The 18,852-nt window shown below is 41.8% G+C and overlaps 1 protein-coding gene across 2 annotated transcripts in view; it reads left to right on the forward strand.

Moving 5' to 3' along the window:
• Positions 1–18,852, forward strand: part of LOC131757293 (ubiquitin-conjugating enzyme E2 E2) — a 375,295-nt gene that overhangs the window by 348,126 nt on the left and 8,317 nt on the right. The window contains exon 6 of one of the 2 annotated variants that reach the window (XM_067033857.1): positions 4,403–7,155. The exons of the other annotated variant lie outside the window; for it this stretch is intronic. Within the exon in view, the coding sequence (XP_066889958.1) occupies positions 4,403–4,518 (116 nt within the window). The 3' untranslated portion in view covers positions 4,519–7,155. Of the gene's footprint in view, positions 1–4,402; positions 7,156–18,852 lie in introns of those variants that run through there. 2 annotated transcript variants of the gene reach the window in all.

The following is an 18,852-nucleotide window of genomic DNA, read 5'->3' on the forward strand; positions in this document are numbered from 1 at the left end:
AAAAGGGTACCTTCATACACTGTCGGTGGGAATGTAAATGGGTGCAGCCACTGTGGAAAACAGTATGGAGGTTTCTCAAAAAACTAAAAATAGGGCTTCCCTAGTGGCACAGTGGTTGAGAGTCTGCCTGCCGATGCAGGGGGCACGAGTTCGTGCCCCGGTCTGGGAGGATCCCACATGCTGCGGAGCAGCTGGGCCTGTGGGCCATGGCCACTGGGCCTTCGCGTCCGAAGCCTGCTGTGTTCCGCAGCAGGAGAGACCGCAGCAGTACCTCAAAAAAAAAAAAAAAAAACAACTAAAAATAGAGCTATCATAAGATCCAGCAATTCCACTCCTGGGTATGTACCTGAGAAAAACAAAACCACTAATTTGGAAAGATACATGCACCCCAATGTCCATAGCAGCATTGTTTACAATCGCCAAGATATGGAAGCAACCTAAGTGTCTTTTTTTCATTTAATCCTTGTACACCTTATGGGGTGAGCACTAATGTTATCTACTTTTTGCAGAAGTAGAAGAAACAGGCCCAGAGAGGCTAGGTGATTTGTCCAGGTAAGGGTCAGAACTGGTGCTTCCATTCAAGGGGTTTGACTGCAGAGCCTGTGCCCCTAATAGCTGGTCATACTGCCCCAACCATGGCCTCTGTGTAACACAGCTGAGATGTAGCTTCTCTGCACTGACAGCACATTGATGCCTTAAGCTCAGTCACTTGGATGTCCAACAAACATTTACCAAGCTCTGGTTCAGGCCCAAGGCCAGAGCAGGAAGGAGGGAGGTAGTTAAAATACTTAGGTTAAAGTCCCTGCTCTTGAGGACATTGAAGTACAAGAGTCTGACAGTGAGTGAGAATCATCACAGAAATCCAGAAGTTGGGAGCAGCAGTGGTGTTCACCATGAGGCCCACAGTGACCAAGGATGGAAGGCCCCTGCCGCAGGATGCCTGCTCTGCCAGGATGTCCTGCAGGTGGAAGCCACTCCCCGCCAACACAGCCCTGTGGCTGGAATACAAGGTGCTCCTTTTAGGGAGCCCAGAATGCCTTTATCAGCATTTCTACAGTGTCCGCCCCTTAGGCTGGAAAGGAGACGCACAACACAGCTGATTCAGCGGGTGGAGACATGGGGGGTGGGGTATGAGGGAGCAGTGACTCAGCTCTTTCTCAGTCATCAGCCTCCGTGAGCAGGGTGGGTCCTTGACACCCAAACACATTAGACCCAAGAGGTGGACTTCCGCAGTTCATTCCCTGCCCCTCCATCTGCCCCAGACAAAGGGTCCTTGTCTCCTTGAGGCCCCCAGTTCAGAGGACGCTAGTGACCTATACAAAGAAAGCATGAGGAGGAAGAAGAGAGCTCTGTGTGGGCAAGATCCCAGAAGCTGGTTTAAGACCTGTCACCCTCACACACGACCTTGTTATTAACTGATTCATTCATCACAAGAGCCCACTGCAGCAAACTCACATGCGTGTTATGAAAGGAGCACATCACACTCAGAATCTCCAGGAACACGATTTTCATGGCGGGCTCAGGATTGGCCAGCTCGGAGTGAGGCAGAGGAAGCTACCTTTGTATTGATCGTTCTGAAGTACGTCGGCACCTTCATACAACAGGAGTGATATATAAATGTTCCCCGCATATATTCCATGCAGGGTCCATTTTTTCCTCAGCAGAACATCTGCCAGTTTTGACATCTGTTGAGTCCAGGGTTCCAGTGTCTTTTCCAAGGTCCCTCCAGCTACAGGACATCTTGCTCTCAGCATTGTACCAACTCTGCAAGGCTCTCTGTGAACAAATGTCCAGGGCTTAGCAGTCTTTTCAAATTATTCTTCATCTACCCCAATCTTTTAACAGTATTCCTCGACATACTTCCCTTCATACAAACTTCTCACGGATTTCTGAATGTAAAATAATGTTCCTGTTCACTTTTAGTCATTTTAAATTAGCCTATTAATAACCTTTTTCAATTATTATTAATTACTGTAATTCTAGAGAATCCTCAGTCACTCGAGTCAACAGATATTTATTTTTAGTGTCGAAAGTTGGGAAGCACTGAACTAGGCACTGCAGGGGGTTCTACAGGGGCTACAATCACAGTGGCAGGAATATTCTTCCAGCCACTTAGAATATAAGGGAGGGTGGGTCAGAAATTTGGGAAGTACAGAAATAGCGTGCTTGCTCGTTGGACTTGGAGCGGGTACCATTGAAGAGGATGAGGCACCTGGGGGAGGGTTATCCTGAGGGCATAGGACAAGGAAAAGGGGATGCAGGTGTGAGGATGACAGACCAGGGGGCTCGTGTGTTGGGAAAGGATGCTGGAGATGGGAAACATGGCTGCTGTCACCAGCCCCCCGGCACAGGAGCAACAGCCTCTAAGAGTGTTCTGTGGATGGAGCTGTGTCCTCCCCAAAGCTCATATATAGGATCCCTAACCCCTAATGTGACTATTTGGAGGTGGGCCCTATAAGGAGGCAATTAAGGCTAAGTGAGGTCATACGGGTGGAGCCCTGATCCAATAGGATTAGCGTCCTTATAAGAAGAGAACTCAGAGAGCTCACTTTTTCTCTCGCTGCCCTGTGAGGACGTGGGGAGAAGGTGGCTGTCCACAAGCCAGGAGGAGAACCCTCACTAGAAACTGGATTGGACATCTAGCCTCCAGGACTGTGAGAAGTAAATTTCTATTGTGTAAGCCACCCTGTCTGTGGTACTCTGTTATGACAGCCCGAGCTGACTGGTACAGGGCGTAATCAAAGCTCCCGTCAGAATGTTGGTAAAAGTACTCTGCATCGTTTACCAGTTCCCAGGGAACTGCGGATGTTGATGAGACCGAGATTCCCTCAATTTACTGGGGACGCAACAGTGTCTACTGGCCACAAAGAAGGATCTGGTGTTTGTTTTCTTTCAAATTTTAGCCATAAGGGCAGGAATCGATCTTCCTCCTCCTGTTCTTTCTTACTCCTAACAGGATACCCAGCATTAGGAAAGGGTCATGGCGAACATCTGTTTAACTGAGTTAGGATGTCACTGTTATCGAGCACAAGGTCAAGGTGGTCTAAACAAGGAAGGTCACCCAGGAGAGGTTTGGGGTTTGGACACTTCTGCATTTCCAAGAACTTGGTGGTCAGGAGACAACATGTGCCTCCATGTGGACATTTCCAGTCTGCAGCTCAGTGTCTACACAACCAGGAATTTGGGTTCTCTTCCTATGAATAGAGTCTGGATCACTATTTCTTCTTTAGAAGAACTTCTTTACAAATTGTACTTTTGCACTTTTAAGAATATAAGGTTCTGTGGCATCTCCATTAGCTGACTTCACCTCTCCATCCATTTTCACCACATGATTGCGAGCACAGTCTGAAATGCTCTCCAGACACCATCCAAGGCCTTGAACAAGCAGCTATGGCCATCAATCATCCGGAAAAACATTGACCTCTAGTTGGCTAAAATTCTAGAAGCCCGCTTTTCTCCATTTCCTGCTACTTCCAGCCAGTCTTTTAACTACCAACACAGTTAATGGTTCCAGAAGAGTCAGTCATCTTACAGCAAAATGAATTTTCAAAAATGTATTAATGGTATTTTCCACTAATATAAAATTTTAATTTTTTTAAATATAAAGATAAAAGTTATTTATTTTCTGAATTTTAATAGACATCTTGTTGATTCATAACCACCTTGGTTATATCTACCCTAGGGTCTTACAGATCAAAGTTGAAGATGATTTCAGGGGAAGAAAATGTTCTCCTTTGTTTCAGTCATAAAGTTAGCATGTGGATGAATATAACACATTCAGTAAATAACTTGACATGTTTCCATTGTTAACATAGCTCACAATGCACTCTGTATTTCCTCTTTATGGAATGATAGAAGCCTTTGGTCAGATTTTAGTAAAATAAAATGCTAGGTCAGGAAGCAATGATATTCATTCTGATCCTTGCTCTCCTTTTAGGGATGCTGGATGGAAAAGAAAGGGAATAAAATGGTGCCTGATAGTTGAAGAAAAATTAGAAGCAATGCTATTATAAATGTTGTATTTATAACCCTTTCAGAAAAAAAAAAAGGATAACTGCACAGAATCACAACTTGGGGGCATGGAGTGAAGCAGTTTCCCATAACAGATCAGTGTCTAAGTGTTTTCAGTTTCTTGGCAAAATACTTGAGTATGCTGGTAGTCATAACCATGGGGCCTTTGTTTTGGTCAATGATTTTAATCTCCCATTTACATGTATAAACTGAGCTATACATTTACATGTATAGCTATACATGTACATGTATAGCTCTTAAAGTGGATCAGACATTCATTCACCATTCAAAATTCAACATTCGTTTCTCAAGGAAATGGTTTGGTTTTCTAAATGCCTCTGTCCTTTTTTTAAATTCCAGTCATTGACACTAGTTCTTTGGATTCTTTTAGACATGAGAAGGCTTTCTCAAAGCTGTACCAGACAAGACAAGGCTACCTCAAAAGTAAACATGGAAAGAAAGCAGATTAGAATTGTTGATATTGTGTCAGTGTTAAAAACCAGCTGATCCTAGATTTAAGATGAAACCAGTATTACGTACTTGCATTGTTTGTATGAAGTTAAAGATTTACCCTTAATATATGTAATGCACACGTATCGTTTAGAATTTTATCCTTTCTGCCACTCAGACGCCTTAACCATGTATATCTCAGGAATCCAGCATTTTTTCCTCTGTACCATCAAAATTTACACCTTAAATTAACTCGTAAGAATCCTACACAATTTTAAAACAAATGCTACCATTCTATGATTCTGAAATAGCACAAACAGAATTGGTATGTTCTGTAAAACTGTTCCTTTCTTTACCTATCAGTTATGTAGTCCATACGATTGATGAGATTCAACTTCCTAATCATTCACTCAATTATCCAAAGATAGAGAGCATAGCAAGCCTCACCCATAACTGTTTTCAGGGGTAAGTTCTCAGTTCTTTATCAGCAAGTTACTCTGTTCCTGTATTCCTCTACCCTCTTGTCTACAAATGAGGCTTAAGCAGTCTTCCTTGGAGTTTATAAGGATCTGACAAATTCCATTAGAAAGTCAATCTAGCTTTTTGTTTCTGTTGACACCAACATAGTAGGTCAGCCTGTGTCTGAAAGGAGCCTGTCAAAATGGCAGTCTTACTGCATTTCTCAGTGTTAGTCTCTGGGGTGATACCCCTTGAAGGTCATATTATATAGATGGTCCTATCAAAGGCATGTCAACAATAGTTGACCAGGCAAGAGCTGGTTCCACCTAATGAGATATGTCCTCCAAAACCCCTAACAGCTTGATGCCCTAACAAAACCTGGTTGCCTAAATACTCCACCGTGACTTCAGGCTAATCTCAAAACAAACGATGTCTGATCTGCACACTGATTCTCAGACCTCAAAAACACATTGCTTAATAGCTTTTATTCTCTAAGTCGAGGATGAAAGCCCAGATAAATGCAAGTATGCAAACAGTATTTCACTTTATTATTGCCGCTCCTCTGCCTCAGACTTTTATACCCCTAAGCAGACACACACACAGGCGTTATAAATGTATACATATATGTTTTCAGTTTGATGCCTGAGTCTCAGACTTATTTAAAAACAAGTCTGGTAAATGAGTCCAGACTGTGAGATTTGGACCATTCTTAAATCAGTCTCCAAGAAAAGGCGGTTCAGGGTACCAGCTCATCAGCAGATTTTCCCTAAGGTGGACTCACTTGTGTTTAGTTTATAGATTGTCATCCTTAATCTAACTTGTAGGATAGTGTAGGTGGATGAGAGGGATGGCATGTACCAACTTTTGGAATATGCCATCGTTTCCTCGCATCCATCAGGTGGATATTGCCCGTCCAGGGTGAACGTATTATTTTGCCTGTTTCAGCACTTCTGGTCACTAAAATCTTCTCATCTACATGTTATTTATTGACCAGTTCAAGTGCTAAAACCAAACGTTTATAGACACCTTCAAGTACCGCTTCCTGAGAAATTCTAACGTGATCAGTCAAATAAACCATCAGAAATCGGAAGTCTCAACACAAAGCGTAACGTGATGACTTGCTACAGGTATGGGCTGAACCTCTTACAGCGTCACAGACTTTAGTTCTGACAGAGTAAAAATAACCAGCTAATGAAATTAAGCACTAAAGTTTCATTATCTTGTCCCTAGAGATACAATTATTCATTTTTAGTTTGGTTTATAACCTGATTATAGATTGAGGGTTGGCTTGTTAGTACAATCCTGCACCTTCTAAGGAATCCAAGTGCATTTCATTAAGCATTTAACATCACTCCCAGGGCAGGCGGTCCCAAAGAGCCACTGGTCATGGAAGGCAGGAAACATCTGTTCTTCTGCCCTGTAATCAGCCTTAACCATGACCTGTCACCCCACACTAGATTACCTGGGGGCCTTTCTGTGTCAGATATCATGTACTAGAGACTTGAACTTAGTACAAATGAGAATTAGATTTAAATTACTGAGCTAACTTTCATTTCCGATTTTAAACAAAATTGAAATAAGAGGTAGTCATGTTTAACTAATACCAGCAGCCCTGTCTGTCCTGCCATGAAGAGTTTATACATCCTTCCCTTTTTTTTTTTTTTTTTTTTTTTGGTACAATGTCGAATTAAGGACACAAACATCTACTTGTCATTCCAGTAAGAATTTTAAAGCCTGTTAAAATATTTCACATGAGTTGACACCAAAGTGGTTTGGTGCCATGTACGTTAGAAATAATCTCTAATTCAGTTAAATGCCAATGATGCCTAATTCTTTTGTTATCTTTCAGGGAATAGTTCTCCAGGATTATTTTGATTTATTACTGATTTTTATGATTATCCTAGACTGAGTAATTTAAATATGTAAAGCCCTATAGGTACCTGCTGGACCTAATTTGCAAGGGAGAATACAATCATTGTTCACGCAGGTAGAGGCTGTGTTCTCACTTAGAGGCCAGGAGGCTCTTCAGTCTCAGATACCCCTGTCCCCTCCCCCTCCCCACCCCATACCTCTTAATATGGAGCTGGATGTCTCTCCTGGTGTGCCGAGCACTTCATATTATTTTCTCTAATGATTTTCTCTTTGAAGCTCTTAACTTTCTGTTTTATCTGGAAGAATTGTTTTTTTAATTTGAAGAATTCAATAAATTTCAAATTGATAATTTAGGGATATAAGCAAAACTCCTCACTAGATATATTCTATAAGGGAAATGTTGGTACATAGATAAAATTAAAAGGAACATCCATTCTATTAATTTTATTTGCCACAAATAGTCATTGAGGTGTATTTCCCAGAGGGCTGTGTATTTTGTTTGGTTTTTCTAAACCTAAGTAAGACAACATGGTATATGTTAATGCCCAAAAGTTGCTTACTGGCCTCTGACAAAATGGGGTAAAACGTAACGGGTCTAGAGAGTTGATTGAACCTTTTTAAAAATGGATATATTTTTATAATCATTCTTAAAAACAATCACAGTGTGTGTATATAAAGAATAGTTTTTTAAGCAAGGAAAACATTACAGGTACAAAGGGTACCTAATTTGCAAGTGAAAATATAATTGTTCATGCAGATGTGGGTACATTCTCATCTAGGGGCAGTGGGTCTCTTCATTGCCTCCCCCCTCCCTTCCCCTCAAAAAAACAACTCTAGACATATAATTACTATGCAAATCTAGTCAGCATATTTACACTGGAAACAAATGTATCCAATTCTAGAAAAATAGGTGGAGCTGTTTGAAGCATTCATTAAAATCTTTCAGGGCAAGGGGGTAAATTAAACTTTATAAAGTGGCTGTAAAAATAACTATTTTAGAATTTAAATACAGTTGTATAATTTACTGCTTGTTACCAGATTCCATTTTAACACCAAAATTTAGCTTCCAAAAAAATACTCCAAATGAGGCACTGCATCTGAGAACCTGTGACTGTGTCCCCAACATGAGCATCTAAAAATTAGGGCCTCGGCATGGCCCATTTCATGCCGCATCAAGAGTGGCCTTTCTATTTCCAAAAAGAATTCCACAGTTTAAGCAGTCGTGGATAAATATGGTGGTGGGTTAAAGCCCCTGGGGATGATGAGGGGGAGGTCCTGTCAGCATCCTCCACAGGGTAGAAAGCATCGTCTCTTCCACCCATTAAAGGTCTGCAGAGTCAGAGCCAAGAAGCCAGCTTTCTGCAACCAGTTTCCTCACTTTTCATGATGTATCTCAGAGAAAGAATTAAAGTAGTATCTTGAGTGTCACAGTGCCATCTGCAAAGCTAAAGAGTCAATGCGAGGGCTTCCCTGGTGGCGCAGTGGTTGAGAATCCGCCTGCCGATGCAGGGGACACGGGTTCGTGCCCCGGTCCGGGAAGATCCCACATGCCGCAGAGCAGCTGGGCCCGTGAGCCATGGCCGCTGAGCCTGTGCGTCCGGAGCCTGCGCTCCACAACGGGAGAGGCCACAACAGTGAGAGGCCCGCGTACCCCCCCCCCCCAAAAAAAAAAAAAAGAGTCAATGCGGGTCAAATTTTCACGAAAAGTGGTGCACGCATCCAGCTACATGAGGAGTAATCGTGAAAAGCAGTCTTATGAGAAGGGGAGGGCAAAGACATGGCTGTGTGTCACGCCCTGTGCTGTGTCCCTTCAGAGGCAGAGTCGGGGGTGGCTTTCAGCTCTGTGATTTGAAGAACCCCAAACTCCTCTGAGTCAAAAGAGCTAAATTATACACCTAGTCCTTTGTTCCAGCTGTTTTGTGTTAACTTCATTTCTTTGTGCTAAATGGGGTCTCCGGAGTTCTCTTTGAAAATGTACACGCCCCTGGGAAAGATGACCCATTCGGGGACAGTCACACCGAGGTCAGCTATATGATCATCTCCTCTCAGAGAGAACGATCTGGGAGTGTCAGAAAGGGGAAATAAATACACCAGGGAGTTAGCCAAACGGGGAGGGAGGCAGCCAAATACAAGCCGGATTTCCCCTGCTTCACCAAGGGGTCCTGCAGTCTCTTAGAGAGAGGCTCGATTCTGTGCGAGTTTTTCACTTTTTTTTTTTTTTTTTTTTTGCGGTCCGCGGGCCTCTCACTGTTGTGGCTTCTCCCGTTGCGGAGCACAGGCTCCGGACGCGCAGGCTCAGCGGCCGTGGCTCACGGGCCCAGCCGCTCCGCGACACGCGGGATCCTCCCAGACCTGGGCACAAAGCCGTGTCCCCCGCATCGGCAGGCGGGCCCGCAACCACTGCGCCACCAGGGAAGCCCTTCACTTTTTTTTTAATTTAAGTATGGTTGCTTTACAATGTTGTGTTAATTTCAGGTGTACAGCAAAGTGATTCAGATATATATATATATATATATATATATATATATATAAACACATTCTTTTTCATATTCTTTTCCATTATGGTTTGTCACAGAGTATTGAATATGGTTCCCTGTGCTATACAGTAGGGCCTTGTTGTTTATCCATCCTGTATATAATAGTTTGCATCTGCTAATCCCAAACTCCCACTCCATCCCTCCCCCCACACCCCTCCCCCTTGGCAACCACCAGTCCGTTCTCTATGTCCATGATTCTGTTTCTGTTTCATAGATAGGTTCATTTGTGTCATATTTTAGATTCCATATATGTGATATTACAAGATGTTTGTCTTTCTCTTTCTTACTTCACTTAGTATGATCATCTCTAGTTGCATTCATGTTGCTTCATATGGCATTATTTCATTCTTTTTTATGGCTGAGTAATATTCCATGTATATATGTACCACATCTTCTTTATCCATTCCTCTGTCGATGGACATTTAGGTTGTTTCCATGTCTTGGCTATTGTGAACAGTGCTGCTGTGAACATAGGGGTGCATGTATCTTTTTCGATTAGTTTTGTCTGGATATATGCCCAGGAGTGGATCATATGGTAGCTCTATTTTTAGCTTTTTGAGGAACCTCCATACTGTTCTCCACAGTGGCTGCACCAGTTTACATCCCCACCAACAGTGTAGGAGGGTTCCCTTTTCTCCACATCCAAGAGAGGCCCAATTCTGAATTACTGCACTCTCCTGAAGAGTGAGAAAGTTGGAGAGTTTTGGTGTATGTCCTTGTCCCAACATAGGCCTGGCATTTTTTTAAGGTGACAGAGGCTTGCAGCCGTGCTGAGAAGTGTTAAGGTAAGAATGGTCAGCAGGTTACAGAAGCCAGTGCAACAGGTCTTGTTAGGGGTAACCCAAAACCTACTTAGGGGAGTAGTGGCCAGCAGAGGGCTGGGATTTCCATGCTGCGGAGGTTATAGAGGCCATGTGGCTCCAGAGAAGTTGGCTTAACTCTGATAGGGTTTAAAATGCGGATTAGAAAAATCCCACAATGAGCAATTTGCTCTTTTCTCCCCTCCCACATATGGGACAAGATGATTCTCCTAAATAGTTCATTATTTTGGAGGAGTGAATGTGTATGCATTTACTTTGGTTAAGTGCTTCTGCCCCCTCCTTTCTTCCCTCCTTTCTGTGCTTTCAGAGCCCCCCTCATGAGGTCAGTGGTTCCTATTGTCTTCATCCTCAGAGATTGGTCTGCCAGGGAAGACTAGCGCAACAGCGTAGACTCACTCAGTTGTTATCAGGAGTTACCGCTCACAAGGCTGTTAATGCGGAAACCACTTCATACTGATGAGTTGTTTTAATACATAGGACAGCACTTTACACTTAATGAGCATAAAGTTTTGAATCAAAAATCTTCCTCTGTGAAAAATAATTCCACACTATTCTATGTTATAGTGTTCTCTCACCTTGTTTGCCTCTTTTGAAAACTTCTATTTCCTCCAGAAACAGTAAGAACTAAAGAAGAGGACAAAACATTGGCGCAGTCCCTATTGAAAATACAAGTATGATTAAGATACAGAAAAAAACAATTTAATGGGTAAAAAACATCTGTGACATCAAGCAGGTTATTGGCAAAAAAGCATCTTTATGCATAGTTGGCCTTGCCCCTGGGGATCTCATGGCAGGGGAGAGGGGACAGTGGGAAATAGAAGGTTTTAAAAGAGGGACCTTGTATGACCAGGTTTCTGTCTTTAAAAACCAAAGTTTAGTTTATTGGGAGGTGGAAAGACTGAAGACAGGGAGATGTTCAAGAAGGTACTTTGATGGGGCTTCCCTGGTGGCGCAGTGGTTGAGAATCCGCCTGCCAATGCAGGAGACACGGGTTCGTGCCCTGGTCCAGGAAGATCCCACATGCCGTGGAGCAACTAAGCCCGTGAGCCATGGCCGCTGGGCCTGCGCATCCGGAGCCTGTGCTCCGCAGCGGGAGAGGCCACAACAGTGAGAGGCCCGCATACCGCAAAAAAAAAAAAAAAAAAAAGAAGGTACTTTGATGGTCCAGGTAGGAGATGACAGAGGCCATAAGGAGGTAGAAGAGGGGAAGAGCCAAAAGATATTTGGGAATCAGAATCCCCAGCACTTGGTTTCCTAACCGCTATGACAGCATCACTGGTGACTGTGTGAACTTGACTGTGCCTGGTCTCCCACAAATTCCCAGGCCAAGCCTGGTGTGCAAGAAGGATGCATTCCAAGATCAGTGAATATTATTTAGTCAGTTCATGGTACCCAGGGGATCAACCCTCCTGTCACCCATCCCCCATTTCCTGCTAGCAGAAAAATGGAAAACAATGTTCACAATTTACTACCTATGACATACTAGAATTTGTTTGACATGGTTCTTTACCTATATCAGAAGGATACAGTAGGAGTTTGAATCCTAGAAATAAACCTTCCCACTTGGCTGAAGCAGAAGTATGGAAGAAGCAGTATATAGAGAGAAAGTTTGGTCTAGCGGTAGAACATGTTGCCCAAAGGGTTAAAACGAAGGAGGTTCAAGTTCAGGCAAGATGCCAATAAAACAGGGAACAACTGAATGCAGACTAAATATAAAAATCTTTTAAGAATTCAGACTATATTACAAAGCGACAGTAATCAAAATAGTATGATACTGTCACAAAAACAGACATGTAGATCAATGGGACAAAGTAGAGAGCCCAGAAATAAACCAATGCACTTACGGTCAATTAATCTACAACAAAGGAGGCAAGAACTTACAATGGAGAAAAGACAGTCTCTTCAATAAGTGGTGCTGAGAAACTGGACAGCTACATGTAAAAGAATGAAATTAGAACATTCTTTAACACCATATACAGAAATAAACTCAAAATTGATTAAAGACCTAAATGTAAGATTGGAAACCATGAAACTCCTAGAACAAAACACAGGCAGTACACTCTGACATAAATCGCATCAATATTTCTTTGGATCTGTCTCCTAAAGCAAAGGAAATAAATGCAAAATTAAATGATTAGACCTAATTAAACTTCAAAGCCTTTGCACAGTGAAGGAAACCATCAATAAAATGAAAAGACAACCTACTGAATGGGAGAAAATATTTACAAATAATATGACCTATAAGGGGTTCATATCCAAAATATATAAACAGCACATACAACTCACTATCAAAAAACAAACAACCCAGTTAAAAATGGGCAGAAGACCTAAATAGACATTTCTCCAAAGAAGACATACAGACGGTCAACAGACACATGAAAAGATGCTCAATATCGCCAATCATCAGGGAAATGCAAATCAAAACCACAATTAGAATCACCTTACACCTGTCAGCATGGCTATCATCAAAAACACCACAAATAACAAATATTGGCAAGGATGTAGAGAAAAGGGAACCCTTGTACACTATTAGTGGGAATGCAAACTGGTTCAGCCACTATGGAAAACAGTATGGAGTTTCCTCAAAAAATTAAAAATAGGACTACCATATGATCCAGAAATTCCATTCCTGTGTATATATCTAAAGAAAATGAAAACACTAATTCGAAAAGATACATGCACCCCAGTGTTTATAGCAGCATTCTTTACAGTTGTCAACATATGGAAGCAATCCAAGTGTCCATCAACAGATGAATGGGTAAAGAAGATGTGAGGTAGATATACATGTACATATAGATATAGGTATAGATAAAGATACACACACACACACACACACACACACACACACACACACAATGGAACACTACTCAGCCATTAAAAAGAATGAAATTTTGGGGCTTCCCTGGTGGTGCAGTGGTTGAGAGTCCGCCTGCCGATGCAGGAGACACGGGTTCGTGCCCTGGTCCGGGAAGATCCCACGTGCCGCGGAGCAACTAAGCCCGTGAGCCATGGCCGCTAGGCCTGCGCGTCCGGAGCCTGTGCTCCGCAACGGGAGAGGCCACAACAGTGAGAGGCCCGCATACCGCAAAAAAAAAAAAAAAAAAAAAAAAAAAAGAATGAAATTTTGCCATTTCCAACAGCATGGATAGACCTGAAGGGTATTATGCTGAGTGAAATGTCAGACAAATAAAGATAGTGTATGATATACTTATATGTGGAACCTAAAAAATACAACAGACTAGTGAATATAGCAAAAAAGAGACAGATTCACAGATATAGAGAATAAACTAGTAGTTACCAGTGAAGGGAGGGGCAAAGTAGGGGATTAAGAGGTACACACTACTATGTATAAAATAAATAAGCTACAAGGATATATTATACAACACAGGGGATATAGCCAATACTGTATAATAACTATAAACGGAATATGACCTTTAAAAGTTGTGAATCACTATGTTGTACACCTAAAACTTATATACATCAACTATACCTCAATTTTAAAAAATAAGAATTGAAGACTTCAGGGACCAAAAGGAGATAGCAGTGAAGCTTGAAGACAACGTAAGAGGTCAGTTATAGGAAGTAGCTCATATTGTATGCTTTAGACTCGAAGCAGAGATAGCTAAATATTAAATCACAAAATAAATTTACACCAAGGCTGCCCAAATGCTTACTCTCTCACGTTAGTGACTTGGGGAGCTGCTGATCCCATAGGGATAAATGTCATTTAGGCTCAAGCATGGGAAGGAAGAAGGATGTCTAGCCAGAAACCTGATACCTCCAACAAACTAAGTTCCATCCTGACCGGTGGAATTACTCGTTAATTCATTTATTACACAAATACTTATTGAACTGTCATCTGCAGTGCCCCAGACACTCTGCTGTTTTTGTGATATAAGACTTCAAAAGAGAAATAGAGACACAGACATAGAGAACAGATGTATGGTTACCAAGGGGGGAAGGGAAGGTGGGATGGATTGGGAGATTGGGATTGACATATATACACTACTATGCATAAAATAGATAACTAATAAGAACCTACCATACAGCACAGGAAACTCTACTCAATGCTCTGTGGTGACCTAAGTGGGAAGGAAATCCAAAAAAGAAGAGATGTATGTATACATATAGCTGATTCATTTGCTGTACAGTAGAAACTAACACATTGTAAAGCAACTATACTCCCAAAAAAATTAATTAAAAAAAAAAAAAAGACTGCAAAACAGAGGCCTTGCCTACCCTGAAGGAAAGGGAGGAGTTGGGAGGAGGAGGATTAGAGCAAAGCCTCAGCCGAAGTCAAAGGCCACACTTTGAGGGAAAGTCATTCCTCCGCATGGCAGTGTCCGTCCACGTGACTCACCAGGCTGCCTCGGCTACACACTGCCAGCCCTCGACGGCAGACAGAAGGATCCAGTCAACTGACACCACTGACATTCTGGTCCAGCTGTGGCCCTGAGCTGGGTTATTTATACCTCTGGACTCGAGTCCAGATTCCCCGATGCGGTGGAGACTGTGGACATGTGCGATGCATCTAGGGCACGACTGCTGCGTTCACACCCGCTCTCACACAATCTCCTGTCCTGCTCTCCGCACCGAATAGCAGTGTGAACAGAACAGATGGTGTGAGGGGGAAATGGATACATTAGAATACTAGTTTTTAGTGGGCGGACTACAATTGAGGACTGTGGGATTAAACGGTATGTTTTTATATTGAAGAAAAGGTGTGCATTACAAACAAGTCTCATTAGGTTATTGTCATTTTTACTTCCATCAGGGTTACAAGTAGAGGGAAGACAGGATCAGGATAATCTTTGGTCTCTCGTAGACACAGACCATGAAAAAAATACTCCAACTTAGAGAATTTATTTTCCATGGTTGGCAGGAACAAATGTTTGTAGGGAATATGGTATATATTTTTTCACTGGACACCTGGTAGGTAGAGGCCAATGGGTGTAAGCTATTCTGTCTTTATAATCTGGCATCCTCAGATACTAACACATGTTCGTGAGGACATGGAGAATTGGACCCCTCACACGTTGCTGGGGAGGGATGTGAAATTCTCTTTGGACAGCATTTTGGCAGTTCATCTAACGGTAAAGCATAGAGTTCCCATATGACCAAGCAATTCCACTGCTGGGTATAGACCCAGGAGAAGTGAAAACAGGTCTATGCAAAACTTGTACACAAATGTTCACAGCAGCATTTGGATATTCACAATATCCAAAAAGTGAAAACAACCCACATGTCCATCACCTAAGGAATGGATAAATATAATGTGGTATATTCATACAATAGAATATTATTTGGCAATAAAAGAGAATGAAGTACTGTTACATGCTACAACATGGATGAACCTTGAAAACACTATGCTTTGTGAAAGAAGCCAGTCACAAAACACCACAGGTTGAATGATTCCATTTATGTGAAATGTCCAGAATAGGTAAATAGACAGAGACAGAAAGATTAGTGGATACCTAGGTCTGGAGGATTTAGAGGAATAGGATACAAGGTATCTTTTGGGGGTGAAGAAAATATTCTAAAGTGGATTGTGATTGTATAACTCTGTGGATGTACTAAAAACGACTGAAGTGTGCACAATAAATGGGTGGATTATATGGTATGTGAATTATATCTCAATAAAGCTGCTTTTAAAAAATATCTAGCTTTGATATCTCAGCATCTTTGACTCTTGCCTACTTGCTGCAGCCATAGCTTTTTGCAGAGGTATTGGGTTGCCCAAAAAGTTCGTTTGGTTAGCGAATACGTTGTTCAGTAAACTTCTTGGTGAAAATGAAAAGTGCCTTTTATTTTTACTTAAAACCGAACGAACTTTTCGGCCAGCCCAATGTTTTGGAGAAAGCAATGTGAATCTCTGGTGTCTTAAACAAGTCCAATACTGTAAGGATATTTTCTGAGAGTTCATTAGGAATTATTGTTTAAGTCTGGAATTGCAATCCAGTAGCTTCTCAGTAGGGATGCACCATCTGTGCTGCTCTGTGGATGAGTCTAGTCTAACAGACGCTTTCTATTTCAAAACACACATTGATTTAGGGTACATAGCACTGCTGTGTAGGCTGATAGGACAAGTTTTGACGTTTGGAAAAATATTTTATCAACAGTATAGTTTAGGTTGTAGCCAGTGTATTCGTATCGTTTGTGGAGCCATCTCAGCTCACGGGGCATTAATACAGACTGGCCTTAATCTTCTCCAGTCACTGCTGTAGGCCACATTTTGTTGAATTTTGCTTTTCTATCCCTTAACAATATTTAGCAGCATTTGGGTTACTTTCAGTTCATAGAAAAGTCAGTCTTGTCAGTTTTTAAACTCTCCTCTCATATTGATTTAAATCTAATTTCCTGTTTCCCCTCCATCAGGGTGGAGCAAGCAGGTCTGGTTCTCAGACACCTCTTCTCTCCCTTTTCAAGGCCTGACTCCTAGGCTGTGGGGTCAGATAAAGGATGAGGGCGGCATCCCTGTACCTGATTTCCTGCTTCTTTGGCAAGCAGCGTCTTGCCGTCCATGCCTTCTGTGTGACAGGTGTCAAAATGCTGCTTCATGTGCCATAATCTGAGGTCTCACTTCCCAGTCCCCTGATGTAGAAGACCCAGCCCTGGCTCAACTTCCTTGGCTAAGCCCTTACCCATGGGTATTGGTAACTTTGAAATGGGCAGTGGCTAGAAGGGGTGGTTGTATGCACATATGTACGTACATACATTTATTATACATTTTACTGATGTAAAAATGTACACAGTTTACAGATAATAAAATATACAGTACTCTTTACTGCAAATTCCATGTAGCTGATTCATTCTCAGAAGACTTACAGTGACTTTTGCAGCTGTAACTAACAAATGAGTGTGGTTCTAACAGGAGTGTTAGGTGATATTTTCATACATAGTTAAGAACTAAGACCAAAGTAAAACAAAGAAAAGAGTGTCAGAACTTCACTGGTTAATGTTATGAGCAACTTCTTTCTGAATCAGATAATGGTTTCATGTGCTGGAAGAATATATCCTCCAGTTTTTATGCTCTTCACTGTGTAAGGATCTAGACATGATACACTTTTAAGTTTGATCTGCACTATTAGCATTTTCTCCATCACTTTCTTAACCACAGACAATCAACAAAACAGTAAATCAAGTCCTAATTTGTAGCATTTGCTGATTTCAAGCTACTTATGTGACCTTCCTGAGTGTGTAATCAGGACAAGATGCACAGTAGCACATGGTGTTTTTCCACCATACGGATAGAAAAGACCTTTAAAAAAACTATAACGGTAAATAATAATAGCAGTAAAATAAATAAGAAATGATGAGTTTTGAGTATTGATTACCTTTATAAATTACTTAATCGTAACTTTATGTAATTTAATATTTGAGAATGGCTGTGTTTCTCTCTTTTTTTTTGGCTGTGTTGGGTCTTCGTTGCTGCGCACAGGCTTTCTCTAGTTGCAACGAGTGGGGCTGCTCTTCATTGCGGTGTGCAGGCTTCTCATTGCGGTGGCTTCTCTTGTTGCAGAGCACGGGCTCTAGGCACGCAGGCTTCAGTAGTTGTGGCTCGCAGGCTCTAGAGCACAGGCTCAGTAGTTGTGGCGCGCGGGCTTAGTTGCTCTGAGGCATATGGGATCTTCTCGGACCAGGGCTCGTACTCGTTTCCCCTGCATTAGCAGGCGGATTCTTAACCACTGCGCCACCAGGGAAGCCCCCCAGCTCCTCTCCTCATAGCAAGTCCTGAGGAAGTTCTTAATGTCTCTTTAGAAGTTGGGGTACTTGATTCCTCTTTTAACACTAGCTAGTTATTAATTCTGAGGTAATAGCATATCTTGCTAGACTGGTATGCAGTTTTATTTAGCATTTTCAAAGTTAAATCTAGTTGTATAACATCCACCACTTGGTTTAAATCATAGACATGGTAACGTTCTCCCTAAATCGCTTTATGAGCCATAAGCGCCACACGCATGCACACACACGCTCTATGTATATATGACTTTTTTTTTTCAGGGTACCTAACAACCTTTCTGGTCTGGGTTAGGCCTATAATTAATGGTCTGGTTTTCCCACATTCCAAACTACAAAAAAACCTTAACTTTGTCCTACTCACTTGATTTTTAATTAGTAGACCCTGAGGAATTCAGTCATTCCTAAATCTCGATAACATTCTTCAAAGAGACAAGAAATTCCTATACCCTGGGGTGAACTAGCTTTAATTGCTCCAAGTCTTAGCCTCAAGATTACAGGTCTCCAAGTAAAACTTTAGTAAAGGAAAGAAATGGGGACGCGTGAGAACTTATCCTACCAGATATCAAACATACGGTAAAACAGTAGCAAGAAAATAGTAAATAAAGCAAAAGACAAATTAATCGAATGAAAGAATATCAAGTACAGAATCAGGTCCAGATACATATGGGAATCGTCTGTGTGATAAAGCTAGCATTGCACAGATGGTTACTGTATATAAATATAGGAGAATATTTCTAAAATACTGGAGTAGAGAAGGCCTTTGTCAAATACACATGACATCACTTAAAACATATTAAGGAAAGGCTGGGAGAATATATTTCCTCCACATATAATAGACAAATAGTATTTTCCTTAGAGGTGCACTGAATTTATTTTTGGCTGAATACTGAACAGCCAGCATTAAAATCAATGAACAGCCTAAGGCAATGCTGAATGTTCCCACTATAAAGTGATCTTCTGAG

The sequence above is a fragment of the Kogia breviceps genome, chromosome 5 (genome assembly GCF_026419965.1).
Source record: "Kogia breviceps isolate mKogBre1 chromosome 5, mKogBre1 haplotype 1, whole genome shotgun sequence".
In the NCBI taxonomy this organism is placed as follows: Eukaryota; Metazoa; Chordata; class Mammalia; order Artiodactyla; family Physeteridae; genus Kogia; species Kogia breviceps.